At 47.5% G+C, this 18764-nt stretch overlaps 1 protein-coding gene and 4 non-coding genes across 5 annotated transcripts; 1 reads left to right on the plus strand and 4 right to left on the minus strand.

Annotated features, from left to right (window-relative positions):
• Positions 1 to 8438: 8438 nt before the first annotated feature.
• On the plus strand, positions 8439 to 10300 carry BORCS6 (BLOC-1 related complex subunit 6). Its single transcript, XM_058559764.1, has one exon. It carries the CDS (start codon positions 8529 to 8531, stop codon positions 9591 to 9593), a length of 1065 nt encoding a protein of 354 aa, XP_058415747.1. The 5' UTR covers positions 8439 to 8528; the 3' UTR covers positions 9594 to 10300.
• A 668-nt stretch (positions 10301 to 10968) lies between these two features.
• On the minus strand, positions 10969 to 11042 carry TRNAI-AAU (transfer RNA isoleucine (anticodon AAU)). Its single transcript has one exon. It is a non-coding gene; the product is annotated as a tRNA-Ile (tRNA).
• Positions 11043 to 11425: 383 nt separating this feature from the next.
• On the minus strand, positions 11426 to 11499 carry TRNAT-AGU (transfer RNA threonine (anticodon AGU)). Its single transcript has one exon. It is a non-coding gene; the product is annotated as a tRNA-Thr (tRNA).
• Positions 11500 to 11747: 248 nt separating this feature from the next.
• TRNAS-GCU (transfer RNA serine (anticodon GCU)) lies at positions 11748 to 11829 on the minus strand. The gene has a single exon. It is a non-coding gene; the product is annotated as a tRNA-Ser (tRNA).
• A 457-nt stretch (positions 11830 to 12286) lies between these two features.
• Positions 12287 to 12358, minus strand: TRNAW-CCA (transfer RNA tryptophan (anticodon CCA)). Its single transcript has one exon. It is a non-coding gene; the product is annotated as a tRNA-Trp (tRNA).
• Positions 12359 to 18764: the final 6406 nt, after the last annotated feature.

The following is an 18764-nucleotide window of genomic DNA, read 5'->3' on the forward strand; positions in this document are numbered from 1 at the left end:
TAACTCCTTAGTTCTCGGTTTCATTACATCATTGCGTCACACAGGCCTGAGATGGGGTATATTTTGTTATTATTCTGGTCTCAATACTCTCTAATTACCATTATGATTTCTTCTCTGATCCAGGAGTATTTCAAAGGTGTTTTAAAAATTCTGAACACACCGGCTGTCCCCTACATGTGCTCCGCCCGCATTTCTTTACCCTCACTGCCAAGCCTCTTAGGCAAATGCCCCGTGCTTAGGACCCCTAATCCTCATGCCCCAGGACCTGCTTCCTCAGGGCTTGAGTTTGAGCCCTGTCTTGTCTCTGTAAAAGATTAAAATTTTTTTAAATTTACACAAATTAAATGAGTTAATTCACTTATAAATAATATGAATAAGCTGAAATTTTTTTAAATTTACACAAATTAAATGAGTTAATTCACTTATAAATAATATGAATAAGCTGGAATTCCATTTTTCCAATTATGCTAATACCAGATACTAATATCAGTTTGGTAACATAGCTCTCTAGTCCTCTTTCTTTGTATTTACATACATACCTATATACTTCTAGAAAACGGCATTTTTTTTAGCATGTGGGCATTCCTTATTATAAATAGTATTACACTGTATGTGTTTTCTGTCACTTCCTTTCTGCACTAGATGCCTTAGAAGCCTCTCTATGACAGTTTGCAGAGATGTGCTTTGTTTTTTAAAACTCCTGCACTATAATCCTTACTATGAATATTCCTAGGTTTTTTTAAAGCCATTCTGTTGAGGGACATGTAGACTATTTTCAGTGTGTGGTACTGTGGCCATGTCTTTTGCATGCCTCCTTGTGCTCCCGTGTGAGGGCTTCTCTGGGGAAAATCTAGAGAAGGACACGGCAATGCTGGGTCATAGGGTACACCCAGGAGACCTTCCATAGAATTTGCCCAATTGCTCTCCCAAGTGGTGGGACAGCTCGTGCTCCCACCAGCACTGATGGAGGGCACCCATTTTCCCACACCCTTAATGCTGACTAACGCTCTTACTAAGTCTCCCCGTGTGTTGGCTTTTCCAATCCCCAAGTCACCAAAGCTCCCCACAGCCCCCTCCCTCACGACCTCCCCTAGCAGTTGTCTGAGAGACAGCAGAATCAGACGGGGCTCTTTCATAATCCAACCACCAACTCTCCCAAGCTACTCTCTTCACGTGTCAGCTGCCTCTCCACTCCCCCCCTCCAGTGGAACAAGTGCCCTGGTCCCATCAGAGGCAGGCCCTCCAGGGCTGCTCTGTCCCCTGTCCTCTTGCTAGTCAACAACTTCACTCCAGCAATTGTTCCTTTTCAATCATTAATATGTTCCTTTTTTGCTGGACAATTCTCATCACTATAATCACTATACAAACAACTAGTAGCTTGCTCCCACATCTTGTGACTCCCAGTTTGCTCTCAGCAAAATGTTTCAAGTGCATTTTCTACACTCACCGTCTACACTGCCTTCCTCGCCTCTCTGTGCCATGACCTTTGTCAGTGACCTGTGCTTGACCCCTTAGAGACTTTTTTAAGAGGCATCCTGGCCTGTCTCCCTCCTCCAATCCCGCCCCTCAGCAGCTGAAACCGCTCCAGCCAAATCCAATGGGCCCTTCTCTGACCCCATTTCACAGCCACATTCAACAGGGGTGAACTTTCTCTTCTAGAAATATCCCCCTCCCCGCCTTCCACCTCCGGAAATGCACTATCTCTGTTTTCCTCCTGGCTTAGCTAAGTCCCTTGAGCTAGGCCCTCTCTGAAGCCTGATGGGGGACCTGGCAGGGCTCCACGCTAAGTTCTCTTTTCTTCTCCATCTACACTCTTTAATCTCACTCCATCCCATGGCTTTAATTTTTATTTATTTATTTTTTTCCCCCAAAGCCCCAGTAGATAGTTGTATGTCATAGCTGCACATCCTTCTAGTTGCTGTATGTGGGACGCCGCCTCAGCATGGCTGGAGAAGCAGTGCGTTGGTGCGTGCCGGGGATCCGGGCCCCGGCCGCCAGCAGCAGAGCCCCGCACTTAACCGCTAAGCCACGGGGCCCGCCCCATCCCATGGCTTTAAACATGACTCCCACCTCAATATCCTCACCTCAACCTCCTCACCAAGCCCCGAATGCATATATCCTTGGCTTCTCCACTTCATGTGTCTAATCGGCTTCTCAAAGTTAAGATGCCTATAACAGTACTCTCGATTCACCACCCCTCCGCCACACACACACACACAAAACCATGTTTCCCCCATCTCAGTCAATAGCACCATCATTCACCCAGTTGCTGAGGCCAAAAATCTAGGAATCATCCCTGGTTTCTCTTCCTTTTCTTCTCCCTCAACCCTGCCCTTCCTACTGCCAGTCAGATCCACTGAGTCCCAGCCCCACCTTCCTTCCACACAAACTCCATCACTCTCACACTAGTTCAAGCCACCATCCTTTCTGGCTTGGACGATGGCAACAAGCCTCCTGACTGTTCTCCCTACATCTATTCTTGGCCCCTACAGTCCATTCTCCACACAGCGGAAGTTAGAGCAGGTCATTCCCCTGTTCAAAACCCTCCTTCGGTTTTTCAGTGTACACTACTTGGAATAAAATCCAAATTCCTTACCATGGCAGGGTCCTCTGTCAGTTTTCAACTCTGGCTACACATCCGAATCACCTGGAGGGCTTTAAAAGAAAATAGATCTCTCAGACCTCGCCCTAAGAAATTCAGATTTAATTGGCCTGGGTTGAGACCCAGGCATTCATATGTTTTAAAACTCCCTAGGGGACTCTGAGCTAAAAATCCCTGCTGAGGAGATCCTGCTCCTTCCTACCTCTCCAAGCTCATCTCCAACTTCTCTTCCTCTTCCATCATTAAAGCACTGGCATCCTTGCTGTCCTTTGAACACGCCAAATTTTTTCCACCTCAGGGCCTTTGCACTTGCTCTTCCCTCTATCCAGTATGCCACTCCCAGCCTATTTTGAGTAATGGGAAGAATCAGTGATCTGTGCCATGACCATTGTCATTGACTTGTGCTTGACCCCTCAGAGACTTTTCTAAGAGGCATCATCTCACTCATAAAAATTCCAAGTATCCAGAGGAAGAGCCACCCCCCTAATGTAATGTAAAAATATGACATAATTCTACTTCCCACATAAACCCTACATTCCACCCCACAGCCCATTCGACAAACATCCTGCTCCACAGACCCCACAAAGAATACAAGAGACTGTGCCTGTCCTAGTTGACATTCTTCTGAGTAAAGATATCAAAGTGCTGAGTCCAACTGACTGGGACATTTGTTCACTTTGAGTACTTGATGATCACCTTACTTCCCACTGAATGGATGATGACAGAAAAGAGGAGAAATGAAAAGCCACCTCTCTTCTTCCTGGGGGATCTCATCATGTCCTCCTGAAAGGTTGGCTGATACTGCTCTTTCGAAAGCCTGTCTGCATCGCCATGGAGTGGTGTGGGCACTGACAAGACGGGAGTGATCTGTCCCGTCCCACATCGCAGCCTTGGCGGGTGGGGGCTCTGAGGAGGAACAAGCTTTCACTTCCCGTCAGCGTGCCTAAGTTCTAGTTCCTTTTCCACGTTATTTAGCCAAGTGACTTTGACCAAGCTGTTTAATTTTTTTGAGCCTTTAAGATAGAAATAACAATCCTTCCTTACGTACAACATGGTCTGTTCTCAAGTGTAGTAATGTACATGGATATAAATAGCATTTAAAAATATAGTCTTATTCTAGAAAGGATTTAAAGTAGTTTACAAGATATGTAAAATAGAAAATAACATAAAAGTGGGAATACATTCCCCAAAGAACATATGTAGATGGCAAATAAACACAGGAAAAGATGTTCAACATCATTAGTTATTAAGGAATGCAAATTAAAACCATAATGAGATATTACCACACACTTATTAGAATGTCTACAAAAAGCAAGACAGACAGGACCTAAAGGGTTTGACAGCAGATTTTCCAAAGGAACAGATTCTAAGAAGACAAATTCCCACACGTCGGCTGTACCTCAAGCAAGTAGTTTTCAAAGTCTAGAATAGGTTAAAAGGAGAGATGGTGGGGCAGTCCTTTGGAGAAAGCCACATTCTCCTAGTGCCCCTATATCCATTGAGCTTTGCAGTGTTGCACACCCTCTCTGGTCTTGTCAGTGGCGTGATTCTTTTTTAATAGAAGTGTTATATTTTGTGCCCCTCACTGATTATGTGAATGAACGAGTATAATAGTTGGAAGAGTTGTATTAGTTTTACAGACTGTCTCCTAATGGTGTGGCTTGAAGCAAAACTGGGTGGTCATGATTGATTTGACTGACTGACCTACTGACCTCTAATACCCCAGTGCAACTAGTTCAATCTTCCTGAGATAACTGGATGTGTGGCAGCCATTTTGTGCCCATGAGGAGAGCTGAGGTGAAGACAAATCTGCAGACTGAGGTTGACAGAACATAAAGATGGAAGGAGCCTGGGTCCTTGATGATTCTGCTGAGCTGATGAATTAACCAACCCTGGAGTCCTTAGCCATTTTTCTAATATATGTATCTTTTGCTCATTTACTTGTAAGGTCAAGGGATATTAACAATTTTTCAAATACTACGCCAGTATTTATTTTCCTTTCTACGATTGTCTTTTACCATAGTTTAGGGTGGTTTTGTATGTTGAAATTTTCAGTTTTACATTGTCAAGTCCATCATCTTTTTCATTTGTGATATCTGACTTTTGCTCTTTAAAAAACCTAGGGCTGGCCTGGTGGTGCAAGTGGTTAAGTGACACGCTCTGCTGCAGCAGCCTGGGGCTCCCCGGTTCGGATCCCGGGTGTGCACCGACGCACTGCTTATTAAGTCTTGCTGTGGTGGCATCCCATATAAAGTAGAGGAAGATGGGTGTGGATGTTAGCTCCAGGGCCAGTCTTCCTCAGCAAAAAAGAGGAGGATTGGCATTGGATGTTAGCTCAGGGCTGGTCCTCCTCACAAAAAAAAAAAAAAAAAAAAAAAAACCTCATCACACCAACGTTATAAAAAAAAATGCACCTCTGTTTTCTTTCAGTATTTTTCTGCTTTTTCATTTAGAATTGTGATCGAAATGGAATTTTTGGGGGGTAAGGGATGAAATAATTGTTTCTTGTTTTTGTTTTAGTCCAAATAGATGGTCTCTTATTCCATTTATATAAATTGATTCAAAATGCCACCATTTTCTTCATATACGAAATTCCCATTGATAGGAATTCCATAGTTTGCAACAGAAAAATGGGTATTCGTGGGTCAGCAGAAAAACCTGGGCCTTTAACAAGACACTCGTCCCTGATTGCAGCAAAACTCATCCTTCTCTAGCTCCCTACACTGTGTAATACAGGCCTCTTTTTCCAAGAAATATTTTTATAAAATATTGAAAAAAAGATTCCAAAGCCTCCTAAACGGAGTGTGCATACCTGTGAAAATGAGTCACACTGGACCACCAGAAGTGACCAACAGTTGCTGACAATGATAGGCAAGCAGGAGAATCGAGCCCTTCCTGGTGAGGGGGCTCCCGCTTCCCAGCAGCCTAAACAGGGGAGAACTGCAGTGCAAGACATGGCAAAATTTATCTGTAAAAGTCTGAGAAATAATTAAGGCTTTGCCGGCCACATGGCCTCTGTTGAAACTACTTAACTCTGCCGTTATAGCGCAAAAGCAACCACAGACAGTACGTAAATGAGTTAATGCGGCTGTATTCCAATAAAACTTTATGGGCATTGAAATTTGAATTTCATGTAATTGTATGAATTTTCATATTATTTAGATTATTCAACCATTTAAAAATGTAAAAACGATTCTTAGCTCACAGGCCATATAAAAACAGGTGGAGAGCTGGATTTGGCCTATAGGCCATACTTTGCTGACCCCTAACGCAGTGGACACTGTGGTCGCTCCCCCACAGCCCCTCTCCCTCCCCTGTTGTGTTGCAGCTACTTGAGTTTGGAGGGAACTGACCCACCCCTAGCTCCAGGAGGAGCATAAATGTTTTAACCTAATCAGTGAATTCTTATCACCTTGCCAGAGTGATTGCTTCCAGACACTCTGGCAGGAGTCAGACATGGTATTACCCCGGCCAATGTGACTAAATTGGGCATATGAATCAGTTCAGGCCAATGAGATGTAAAGAGAAATTGACTGGGGCTTTTGGGAAAGATGCATCCTTGTTTTTCCGTGAGGTCAAATGGAAGCTATTCCTTTCTCCCCTTCTGGAAGATGTGGGAATATATTAGCCAGGGTTCCTGGTTGCATGCGACAGAAAACAATTTGGGCTCATTTAAGCAGAAAAAGGACCTTACAATCAGCATCCTGGGTAACTCGCAGAATCTCTAGGAGTGCCAGGAATCTGTAGGAGGACCAGGCTTGGAGTTTACACAGCCAGGAGAAATTCCACTGCAGAAATGGGCCAGTAGATCATGGTGGAGCCTGAGCCATGTGCTGGGGAAGCTGGGAAGGGGACTGCTTAGCATTCCAGCTTTTGTAGTGGAAGATGGGCTCTGCCTGATGAAGTGGGAGAGTCCTCAAACATTGGGATTCTGATCCTGGGAAGCCAAAAAGAAGGACAAATGATCCCTCGACTGAATGTTTTTGTCTCTTCAAAATTCATATGCTGAAGCCCTAACCGCCAGCGTGATGGTATTTGGAGGTGAGGACTTTGGAGGTAATCAGGTTTAGATGAAGTTATGAGGGTGGGGTCCTCATGATGGGATTAGTGTCCTTATAAGAAGAGGCCAGAGAGCCAGCTCTCTCTCCACCATGTGAGGATACATCAAGCAGATGGCTATCTGCAAGCCAGGAAGAGGGGCCTCACCAGGAACCGAACCAGCTGGCACCTTAGACTACCCAGCCTCCAGAAGTGGGAGAAATAAATGTCTGTTGTTTAAGACACCTAGTTTATGGTATTTTGTAATAGCAGCTGGAGCAGACTAATATAACCCCCAAAGAATGATAAATGACATAGCCATATTGCCTCCATGAGGAAGCCCACTTGGGATAAAGCTGCCCCCACAGACAGAAACCAGGTCTTTCCTGACAGCCTTAGGGCACTGAATGCAGGCTTCTTTGAGGCGCACTCTATCTTGAGACCATTATTGCACGACAATAAACTCTCCTGAGTTTTTTTGTTGGTTTAACTTGTGTTTTCTGTCACTTGCTGGATAAAGAGCAACTGCCTGCTGGGGGGTAAAAGGAAGACAAGGCAGGGTGTCAGTCCAGGAGAGATGGAGAAGCTTAGAGTAGACCATGGGCCTCACAGTGTATTAGTCAGGACTCTGGGTGCAAGTGACAGAAACACATCTTGAATGAGTTGAAGCCAAAAAGGGGAAGTTAATGGCTTGGGGTCATTTACTTCATAAATAATTATCAAGCACCTTCTACATGCTAGGCACTGTTCTGAGCACAGCGATACAGATGAGAACAAAACAGACAAAAAGCCTTACCCTTATGGAGCTTACGTGAGCAAGTAGCAAAATATATAGTATGTCAGATGGTGACTAGTGCTATAGAGAAAAAGCAGGGAAGGAAGATCAGGAATTGCTGGGGAAAGTGGCTGCAATTTTAAACAGGTTGTAAGGGGAGGCTTCACTGAACATTTGAATAAGGACCTGAAGGAGAAGGGAAGGAAGAATATCTAAATTGACAAGTTTTCTTGGTAGACTCAGCCTCAAAAAAAAAAGGGGTGGGGGCAGTAGCAAACGTAAATCCCTGAGGCGGGATCATGTCTGTCCTGTCAGAGGAACAGTGAGGAGGCCAGTGTGGCTCCCGCAGGACCAGTGAGGGGAAGAGAAGGAAGAGACGAGATCATAATGGTACTAGGGCTCTGATCTTCGTGAAGGGCCATTCATTTACTGGATATTTTACCTAGTGGCGAAATCACACACCATCCTCCAAGAGGAGAGACTCCCCTCTCTTGGAGGGGGCAGGAGGCAGAAAACAGATGTCAAAAGCATAGGAAGACCCTTAAGCCAGCTTAGCTGTCCACTGTGAGTCGCTCTGGGCAGCTCATCTGCTAGGTCTGTTAGCCAGGACGATGGAACCAACCACTCATGCTGAGAATTCTGGTTTCACCCTTCCTGATCAAGATGCGATTCAATCCCAATGGTCCAAGCAGGATATACTATTTCCATCCCAAAAACCTCTCTTAGGAACCCCAAGTTTGGTCCCCGCTTGGTGTGTTTGCTAAGCAACAATTGTGGGCGGAAGGAGTCTGAGCTCCGCCCCAGAGGACTCCGGTATTTCAGGACCTTCATCTTTAAGATCTGCCCCCTCAACTTTTTGAAAGGGCGGGGCGACGAGGGCAGCTGTCACCTTCTTCTCTCCACCCCGCTGGCTCTCACGTGTGTCAGGCTGTTCAATACCAGCTCTTCTTCCGGGACTTCCTGGTCGCAGCGACCAATCAGAGTGTTCTTCCCGTCCTTACCATTGTCAGCCGCTGCCAATCGGCGCGCCTCTACCAACGCCCCTTAAAGGCGCCGCCAACGCCTCTGGAGCCGGGAAGAACCAATTCTTCGGTTCCTGCCCCCAACTGCAGTATGGAGTCGCCCCGGGGGCGGCCTGGGCCCGAGGCGGACCTTCTGGCTCTGGGGGAACAGCAAGCCTCGATCATCGGTGGCGGGCTGGGCCGAACGCCCTCTGAGCCGCCCTCAGGCCTCCGGTTATCCGGGGAGGAAGAGGCCGAGAACGTTGGGGGCGCGAGCCGCCACCCCAGGACGTCCGCGAAGACTTCGAGCTGCAGCGTCGTCCACTGGCCGGAACGGGAGGCTCGGGAGGACGAGCCTGGCCGCGGAGGGACGCCGTCTGGGACGGGGAGCTGCCGGGGGGTGCCGGGTCTCGAGCACGACCCGCACGGGTCCTCCCGGCGCAAGGACCCTGAGCCGCCAGAGGACAAGCCTGCATCCGAGAGGGCGTGCCGTCGAGGGAGCCCGGGAGGCGGCGGGATGGATGTTGAGCAGGAGGAGGAAGACGACGAGGAGGCGGCGGCAGCCGGCAGGGCTGGCCGCTCGTTCTCCAGCCGCCTTCAGGACAGCCGCAGCCTGGACGGGCTGAGCGGGGCGTGCGGCGGTGCCGGCTCCGCAGGGGGTGCCGAGTCTGGCGCGGGCGGCGGGCGTCGCGCCACCATCTCCAGCCCCCTGGAGCTCGAGGGCACGGTGAGCCGCCACGGCGACCTCACTCACTTTGTCGCCAACAACCTGCAACTCAAGATCCGTCTGAGCGGCGCCCCTCAACCCCCGCCCCCTCCCCCTGCGCGGCCCTGTTCAATGTCCGCAGCCACTCCGGCCATCCCCCCCATCGACCCCGACGTGCTGCGGGACCTGGAGCGGCTGAGTCGGGAGCTGGGCGGCAGAGTGGACCGTCTGCTTCGTGGGCTGGGTGGCGCGGTGCAGGAGCTGACAGCGCTGAGCGTGGGCTGCATCCAGACCTACCGCGACGCGGTGGACTCCCTAGGCGAAGCCGTGGACATGAGCATCAAGGGCATGTATACCCTGCTGGCGCGCTGCGAGGAGCTGGAACGGGCTCTGCAGCCGGTTCAGGGGCTGGCGCGCCAAGTCCGCGATATTCGACGCACGCTGGAGGTGTTGGAGGCCCTGTGCAAGTGACCAGGAGAGCAGGAGAGGCCAGGCCAGGCCAGGCCAGGGCCCAGGGGGATCCTAAGGACTCTTCAAGGCCGCCCGCCGAGGGGAGGCCTATTTATTGGAGGCTTTTCCAGATGCATTTAGCAGGCCTGCAGACTACTCGCTGGGTGTTATGCGAGTGTATATGGGAAAGTTCTAAAGGCTCTCCTGGTGGGAGAGGATGATGCTCTGCTTCTATTCAGTTGGCCACCTGTAGTTACCTTGTTCTCCCCAACGCTCTTCCCTAGCTAGAGTACCATCCCGGGGAACCCAGGGCTTTAGGTCTCATGGTGGGAGACATGACTGCCATACGTGATCAAGAAAGGAGAACAAAGGAGGCCCCAGCCCCCACTGTGGCCACCCTGACTCCAGTGGCCATATCTCAGGTGCCAGGGGCTGTGGGAGCTTGAGTGGTCCTTGGCCACACACCATGTAGACAAGGATGCACACCTGCAGATGGATAACCTCCTGCTTCTGCCTGCTGGCCCCCTAGCATCCCACTTCCCCAGCCAGAACTGCAGTGGAGCTAGAAGGAATGCATTGCATGGTAGAGGGAGTGAGTTGGGAGGGGTCTCACTGCTCTCAGGGTTCAGGTAGAATTGTTGCCGGTTTTGAAGCCCACCTTGGTGGAGTGTTCTAATCAGTTTTGGCTTTCTGAATTTTTGTGGAATTAAAGTGCTGCTGCTGCTCAGGCTGAGGCTGTGTCTGTGTGGGGTTACAGGGATTGATGAACCAAAGGAATGGGAATGAGGGTCGGTCTTTTTGGTGGAGCTCCCTTGGGGCTGGTGCTGGGAGTGGGGTGGAGGTCCCAGGATACATGGGGAGGGATATGGTTCCTGCTCTTAGGCAACAGATCTGAGGGGAGATGCAAGACACAGATATTGGCTCAGAAATCGGGTAAAAGCAGAAAAGGAAGCAAGGTGATTCAGATGAGAAAGGGAAGTGGTCATCTTCTCAGATCCTGAAGTGGACAGGTAGGGGCTGGGCAAATTGGACATCTGGATCTGGAGGAAGACTGGAAACACCTGTTAGCTCTATTCCTGGCCCCATTTCTCACGCTGATCAGTGCCATATGTATTGTTTGAGACAGTCTGTTCCAACCCCTGGCAGCCTTCTGTTTACAGTTCACATAGTAAGTTCCAGCAGCCCATGTTATGGTCAGAAGATTTAGAAACAGAGGTCACAAAAAGAGCTCCAGATTCATCAAACCTTTCTCCTCCCACTCAAGACACTACCACTTTGGACTGAATTTCCATACATTTCCTTTTTGGGAGTGAAAAATTCCAGGATTGGGAATGCTGCCCCAGAAGCCTTCTCAATTAAGAAGAAATCGGCAACGCAACTTGTGAAAACAAGCCACTGGCCCGTACGGGGATCGAACCCGCGACCTTGGCGTTATTAGCACCACGCTCTAACCGACTGAGCTAACCGGCCTCTCCTACTGAGAGCTCAATATGAAACTATGTAGAATTCATATTACTGATCAGTCCTGTCTTTCGGAAAACTTAAAAAATTGCTTTGGTAGGCATGAAAATAGAACACAAAAACCGAATCCCGCTGAGCATTTCGAGAACAGCCAAGCCGCAACACTGACAAGCATAGAAGATGCGACTCTGGCGCTTGGCGGATACGGAGCAGAAGAGTGACACCACGCACATTGAGTCCACGCACACAACCAGAAATGGAAAACGCCCCCTGATAGCGCCCAGTGGACTCCCGGAGAGAGGATGAATGAACCTGTGGGAAATTCTATATGCCGAATGCCCAGACTCAGCGACCCTTCCTCGAGGAGTCTTTGCAAAAGCAAGAGATTCTAGAGGCACCGCTGGGATTTGAACCCAGGATCTCCTGTTTACTAGACAGGCGCTTTAACCAACTAAGCCACGGCGCCGGCCACAACTGGCTAGGTACCTGTTTCCCTGGCCAGGTCAGCTCCACGGCAGGTAAGTGAATGCCTGGGTGCCCTTAATAACCAACCTTTCCCAGTACTGGAAAACGGAGTAGAAGGGACGAAAACTACAGCTGGGGGCGAGAGACAGTGAAAGGGTGACACGGAAATTGAATCCAGGCAGACGAAAGGTAACGAGAAATTCTTGTTTTGGATTACAAAATTGACCCTACGCCGCCTCAAGCGCAAACCGACGAGGATGGGATTCGAACCCACGCGTGCAGAGCACAATGGATTAGCAGTCCATCGCCTTAACCACTCGGCCACCTCGTCTACAGAAGATAAGCTTAGGATCTTCTCTCTGGGGTCTGAACTCTTACTCCTCAGTGTGGACTCACCCAAGTCGTGAAGGGGCGCATTCTGAGGGATCCTGCCCAGCACTGCAAAGACGAATCGCGGGCACTGACAGACCAGGCGACCTTCCCGCCTACACGAGCGCCCGACCCTGCTCCCTCTTGGCTGAGCGATCCGGAGCGCGCGCCAGTCCTCAGGAGCTGCGCTATGGGCCCAGACTTACGGTACCCGCGTCTGCAAAAAACACCGCGAGATCGTTGCGCTCCCCCGACGGGGCGGCACGGGACTTCGCGCCAGGACCCTCCCTTTCCGGCCCCTACGAGGTGAGTTTTCTCCGACACGGGTGCTGGGGCTCGAACATAGTTGAAAATGAGGAGAATAAATAAAAGTAACCGAAGCCATAGGACCAAAAAAAAAAAAAAAAAAAAAAAAGGGCTGACCCCGACGTGATTTGAACACGCAACCTTCTGATCTGGAGTCAGACGCGCTACCGTTGCGCCACGAGGTCGGCCGGCCATACGCCTGGACAGGTTCCTTCATGACCACTCTTTGGCCGCGCGGCCGGGGTCCGGGCTGTCAGGACGCGAGCGCCAAGGACCTTCCAGAACTTCTGAAATCCCGCGGCGTGATGCATGCGCTCTCGGGGGCCTCGTGAGAGAAGCAGGGCCCGCTGCACCCCCCAGGGCAGCGGCTCTGTGGGCTCCCGGTTCAGCGGTGCCTCCGACCCCGCCCCCGGCGTCCTGCCGACGACCAGTGGCCCGGAGCTGGTTACCTGGGGGACTCAGAGCTCACAGCCCAGCCAGGACGGACTTGCGCCGAAACGGATGGAAGGGCGGATACCAGACCGAACGTGATGGAGTCGTGCCAGAGCCCAGGACACCTGAAGGGGTGAGAGATTAGCTGCTCCAGCGGTGCGTCGCCACGCTGGTTGCACATTACTGTCGGCTGCGGAACCTTCTAGATAACCACGCACAAGCCCCATGTTCGGAGATTCTGACTTTAAAGTCTAGGATAGAGCCCCGGCTTCGATAATTTTTCACTTTTTACAATTTTGAGGAACAATTTACATACAATGAAATACACATCTTAAGTGTATATTTTGGTGAGTTCTAACAAATGCAACCCACAACCCTTTCAAGATATAGGACATTTCCTTCACCCCAGAAAGTTCTTTCGTGTCCCTTCCCAATCAATCCCCTCCCGTCCCTTTCTAGAGACAACCACTGTTGTGGTTTCGATCACGATAAACATCAGTATTTTTTAGAGCTCCCTAGGTGAGACAGAGCTGGGAACTTCTAAAGAGGGATACCAGAAGCTGGCAGAGACCCCCCATTTGCTTTTTGAAGGATGAGAGGAGTTCAACAGGCCAGTAAGGTGAAAGAGGTCATACTGTAGCTCACTCCTTCCTTTCCAAGCCAAATGTCTGCTCGTTCTGCACAGTGGCCCTCCTGAAAGTTATCAAGAATCACAGATATGTCAAAGCCTGCAAACGTTTCTCGGGCCTGGCCTTAATTGACTCCGGGCAAGATTCTTTAAGAGCCTTCTTCTGCCTTCGGTGTCACAACACTCGTCTGCTGGCTTTCCCTAGCTCTCCCCCCACTTGCCCCCAGTCTCTCTTTCTGTCCTTTTTTCTCAGAGTTCTACCTTCTCTCCTACACACCTTCCGTGGAGTCAGCCATCACCTGTGTGCTGAGGGCTCTTGAATCTCGCTCCCACCTCTGGACCCCAGTGCCTGCTGGACACCTCCACTTGACCCTGCCATCCTTCCTTCCCAGTCCTTGTGCACTCCCAGTGAGTGGGCGAGCTAAGGCTGGGGTCTCATCTTGACTCTTCCCTCTCCCTCACTTCTCATTTCCAGTCACCAAGTCCTGTCGATTTTGTTTCCTTCATGATTCTCCTGTTGGCCCTCATTACCCATTCCCATTGCCATAGTCTGTCTTGCTGGATTATTGTAATAGACTCCTCTCTGATCTCTCTGCCTCCAGAATAGTCAAAGAGAATCATCTTTTAAAAATGCAAACATGATCCCATCACGCTGTGGCTTAAAATCAGTGCCCCATCACCTTCAGGATTAAGTCCTAACTTATTGGCTGGGGCCCCAAGGGCAGCACTTCTTAAGCATGGGCTCTGGAACCAGGTTGCCAGGGTTCTCATACAGGCTTTGCTACTTACTAGTTGTGTAACTTGGGCTAGTTATTGAACCTCCCTGTATCTCAATGTCCCCATCTGTAAAATAGTAAAGATTATAATGGATCACTATTAGTTTATTTACTACAAATAAAGTGCTCAGAGCCTGGCTGGTAATAATCACTCAGGTATTATGGTTGGTATTAGTAGTAGTATCTGGTCCTTGCCTGATTCTTCAGCTACTGCCTCTTCACCTCCTGACGGTCATGCTGACTCCTTTACCATTGCCTAAACTCCCCTAGGGCCCAACCATCTCTGTGCCGCTGTCCCTGGTATTGCTTGATGGTCTTCCAATCCTTCACCTGGCTGACCCTGATATACCCCTCAAGACTCAATCCAGAAGCTCCCTCCTCCCCACTTCTCCCTTCCTGTGTCTCCTCCAAGATAACACTTAAAATACTACCTTTTAATTGTTTCCTTGACTACACACTAAGTTACTCCAGAGTGGGAAATATGTGTTCCTAGCACCCGGTACAATTCCTGAGTATGGTATGTATTCAATGAGCATTTTTGAAGTTAATGAGGGATAGCTTTAGCAAAAGCACTAGAGTGAGCAAGAGCCTGGCTTATAGAGGAAGGAGATATGTCTGGGTAGCTGAAGAGCATGGAGTGAAGTGGAAAATTTTGCTAGAAAAGGAAGTTGGGTCAGTGAAGATGGTACCAGGGAACATGGACTTGATCTCTAGGCTCAGAGAGGTTCTGCAGCAGGTGTGCATATGATCAGTCCAGTGTCACCATCCAGAGCGCTCTCTGATGTTTAAATCTCCTCCGTTCATCCCACCAGTTTCCAAATTTTAGAAACCAATAAATTATTCTTTTCAGAGCTGCATTGCTCAATATAGTAGCCACTAGGGTGGCTATTCAATATGGGGCTATTCAAATTAACTTGATTTTTAAAATTCAGTCCCTTAGTCCCACTAGCCACATTTCAAGTGTTGAGTAGCCACATGGAGCTAGCTGGCTACCATATGGGACAGAGACAATATGAAATATTTTCATCATCATACAAAGTTCTATTGGACAGCGCTGATCCAGAGGCTGAAAACTGGTGGGCTGAGGCCTGTATGCTGTTGACATCAGGGTTATTTTTTTCCTTCTCATTTCTCATTTTTAATTTGGTTACCAACGTTTATAATCAGAACAAGAGTCTGGATTTCTGGCCTCTCTTAAAAAAAAAAAAAGGGATCTGGGAACACTAGACTTTGATTCCCTCAAGGCAAGTGACTGCAGCGGAGCAGCTGCTACACCCCTCCCCTTCCCCACCCCTCAGCTCCTACACAGACGTTAGAATGGGCATGCGCCCTCCTGGGCTTCGTTTTATTTTTTCCCCCGACTTTAAGGAACTTCATTTATTTGTTGCATTTATTTGTTGTGTTCTAGTAGGAAAGACACAATAAATGAGTAAAGTAATAAATCAAATGACTACACATTATAATGAGGACCAGTGAGAGGTAAGAGATTGTGGTGGTGAAGAGCTCAGATTCTCAAATCAGCCTGGATTTGAAGCCTGGTGTTATGAGTTACAGCCCATGTGTCCTCAGGCAGGTAAATATGTTACTCTTGCCTCAGTTTCCTTATCTGTGTCTAAATATCACCGAATTGTGTACTTCGCAAAAGTTAATTTTATGTTGTATAAATTTCACATAGAAAAGAAAAGAAACAACTCAGAGGCCAACTTCAAGAGGTTCCCACTGGCCCAAACTGAGATGATTTGAGCATTAAAAAGAATCACAACTGCAATGGACTGGAACACACAAAAGATGTTAAAATCTCCAAGTTCACAATGACACTAAAAACAACTAATTAGTCACTTTTGGAGGATGCTAGGGAACCGACTCATTCTGAAAACTGTTAGATAATGGGGAAAAAATACCACACATTTATCCAGGCTTTCCTGTGTGACCTGTATCTCATGGTAAACAACGAGTTGATGAGGGCATGGCCTCAGGTGCCCAGGTGATAAATGCAGAAGGAATGATAGAATTAGGACGTCCCAGTTCTCAACCTTTCATGAAATAATGGAGCTAGGCGGTGATGATCAATAAACCAGGAGGTGAAAAACTGATGGCGAACTTTATAATGGTTGCCTCAGTCTGACTACATCTGAACCTGCTGCTCAGATTTAACAACGGAAAAATAGGGACAAGCAGGCATTATGTGCATCCTGATGTGATGGAATGAGAAGTACCATGATGTATTTTTATCAGAAAATTGAACATGAGGCTGATCAACCACTAGGTCTAACAACCAGTTTACAGGAAATACTGGTCGCAGGGGAACATGTTAAACGACACAACTAGTACACAGCCCAAAACATCCCAGTGTCTTCAACAGATAAATTGCAAGAAAACAAGGAACGGGGAGGGACAAACAGTGAAAAAATAATATGTATGAGATTGGACAATTTGAACTATTTTGTGATGTCTGAGATTTGCTTCAAAATAACCTGGTGGGCCTAGGAGGAAGGAGTATAGCTGAAACAAGGTTGGCCATGTGTTGGTAATTGTTGAAGGAGAATGGTAGGCTTCAAAGGGGTTCATTATAGTATTTTCTTTATTTTTACATGTTTGAATTTTTCCATGATAAACATTTTTTTTTCTAAGTTGTTTTATGACCAGTTCAAATGTTAGGACATGTGGGTTCCAGCCCTGAAGCAAGTGGCCCGCTAGGGGACACCTGGTCACTGGCAGTGCTTCCTATGGCCACAGGGTGGCTCCAAAACTCACTTTTGTGAGACGTCTCTGTAGAGCAGGCTGCGGTGAACCAAGGTCACAGAAAATGACAGAACAGACCTAAATGCCTGTTGTTTATTAACTCACAATGTGAAATGTGACTACCCAGTTCTTACTATCTAGTAGGTCCCTTAGGCAGGAAGCCTACTATAAGCAGAATGCCCCAAACTTCCGGCTGCTGGAGCCCAAAATCTAACAGTTATCCTAGACCCTTCTCTTTTTCTCGCCCACCCACAGCCCCATGTCCAGACCTTCTTATCTTCTATCTCTTTTTTTTAAAAACATAAATTTATACTGCCTTCACCTATTTCTAACTATCTCTTGATTCCTTCCACTTTGCTCCTGTTTCTTGATTCCATCCTGGCCTGATTTCATCCTGTCCTTCCTGGAGAACTCGATGGCTTCTTTACTAGCCTTCTGCTTAAAATCTATTCTCCATGTTGCAACCAAAGTCATCTTCTAGAATACAAATCCGACCATGTCCCTGCCCATGGCTGCAAGGCCCAACATGATCTGACCCTTGCCTACCCATCCCACCTCACCCCGATCTCTTCTTCCCCTTCCATTACCACACTTCAGACACACTAGCTTCCTGTTCTTTCAACAAACACACTGGGCTTGTCCTCACGTAAGGACCTTTGCACTTGCTGTTTCTCTGCCTGGAATGCTCTTTCCCCAGATCTCCACATGGCTGACTCTTTCTCTTCTATTTGTTCCAAGGACCTTGGGAAGTCTTGCAAAAGCAAGGTCACGGGCTTTCCTCACTTGCACTCTATGACAGTGCTTCCTTCACCTGTGAACAGTTAGACTTGATAAACTGTCGCTGGGGGAGCTTGGCCCTGAAGACCTGGGCTTTCCATTCTCAGGAGAAAAGGCATGTAAGTTACAGGCAGAGAGAAGAAGAGTATGAGGAGCCCTTCAGTCCTTGCATCTTCTCTGTGTACTAAGAATGTCCCCACGCTTGCTACGCTGTGATTTCCATGTTGGAGAGCACGGGAAGCCCACCTCTCATTGTATTTCAGTGTCATCACTGTCACATCATTAATGAAGACGAGGGTCACCTCAAGGGAGAGAAGCAGTTGGGCCCACCGTACTTGATGGGTTTGCCCGTCCCTCCTGAGATGGGGGAAGTTTGAAAATATTTTCAGAACTTTGAAACAGTCCAGTTAAAGAGAGAACCTCCCCTACACAGCTGAGAGCTGAGAAACCAGTGTGGGTAATATTTGATTATCATCAAATATTTTTTGAGTGGAGAATAAAGAGACTTTGCTGAACCTCACACTTTATAAAAATAATTCCTCTGAGAAGTCTAAATGATTGCAATTTTTATTTTATGAGTTTTGGTGATCACATTGTCTCCATTGTGAGGAAAAAGCTGTGCTGCCCTCTAAAGAGGCGGTTTTATATGAACATGTTATTACATAGTGTTAATATATAGGAGGTCAACATTTAGGGACACTCAATCCTAGAAATCATTCCTTCTTTTTATACAGCAATTTAATGTCTCAATGATAATATTGTATAAGACCTGGAAGGAAAACTTTAAAAGGCTTATCATTTAACACTTTTTATTTTAAAATAATTTTATTTCTAGAAAAGTAGCAAAAATAATACAAAGAATTTCCCTGTGCATTCACTGAAAAGGCACATCATTGTCTTTGCTTTATCATTGTCTCTCTATCTCTACAGACGCATATATTTTTTCTAAACCATTTGAGAGTAAATTGCAGACATAATGCCCCTTTACCCCAAAACACTTCAGTGTGTATTTTCTAACAAGGACGTTCTCATCCATAAAGGCATTAGAATATCAAAAATCAGGAAGTTAACACTGATAACAAATACTATTATCTAAGCTAGAGACCTTATTCAAATTTTGCCAATTGTTCTACTAATATTCTTTAAAGTAAAAGTTTTTTTTCCCTAATCCAAGATCCACTAGGATCACACATTAAATTTCTCGTGTCAACTTTGTCACATCTTAATCTCCCTTAA

This window comes from Diceros bicornis, chromosome 18 (genome assembly GCF_020826845.1).
Source record: "Diceros bicornis minor isolate mBicDic1 chromosome 18, mDicBic1.mat.cur, whole genome shotgun sequence".
Lineage (NCBI taxonomy): Eukaryota > Metazoa > Chordata > Mammalia > Perissodactyla > Rhinocerotidae > Diceros > Diceros bicornis.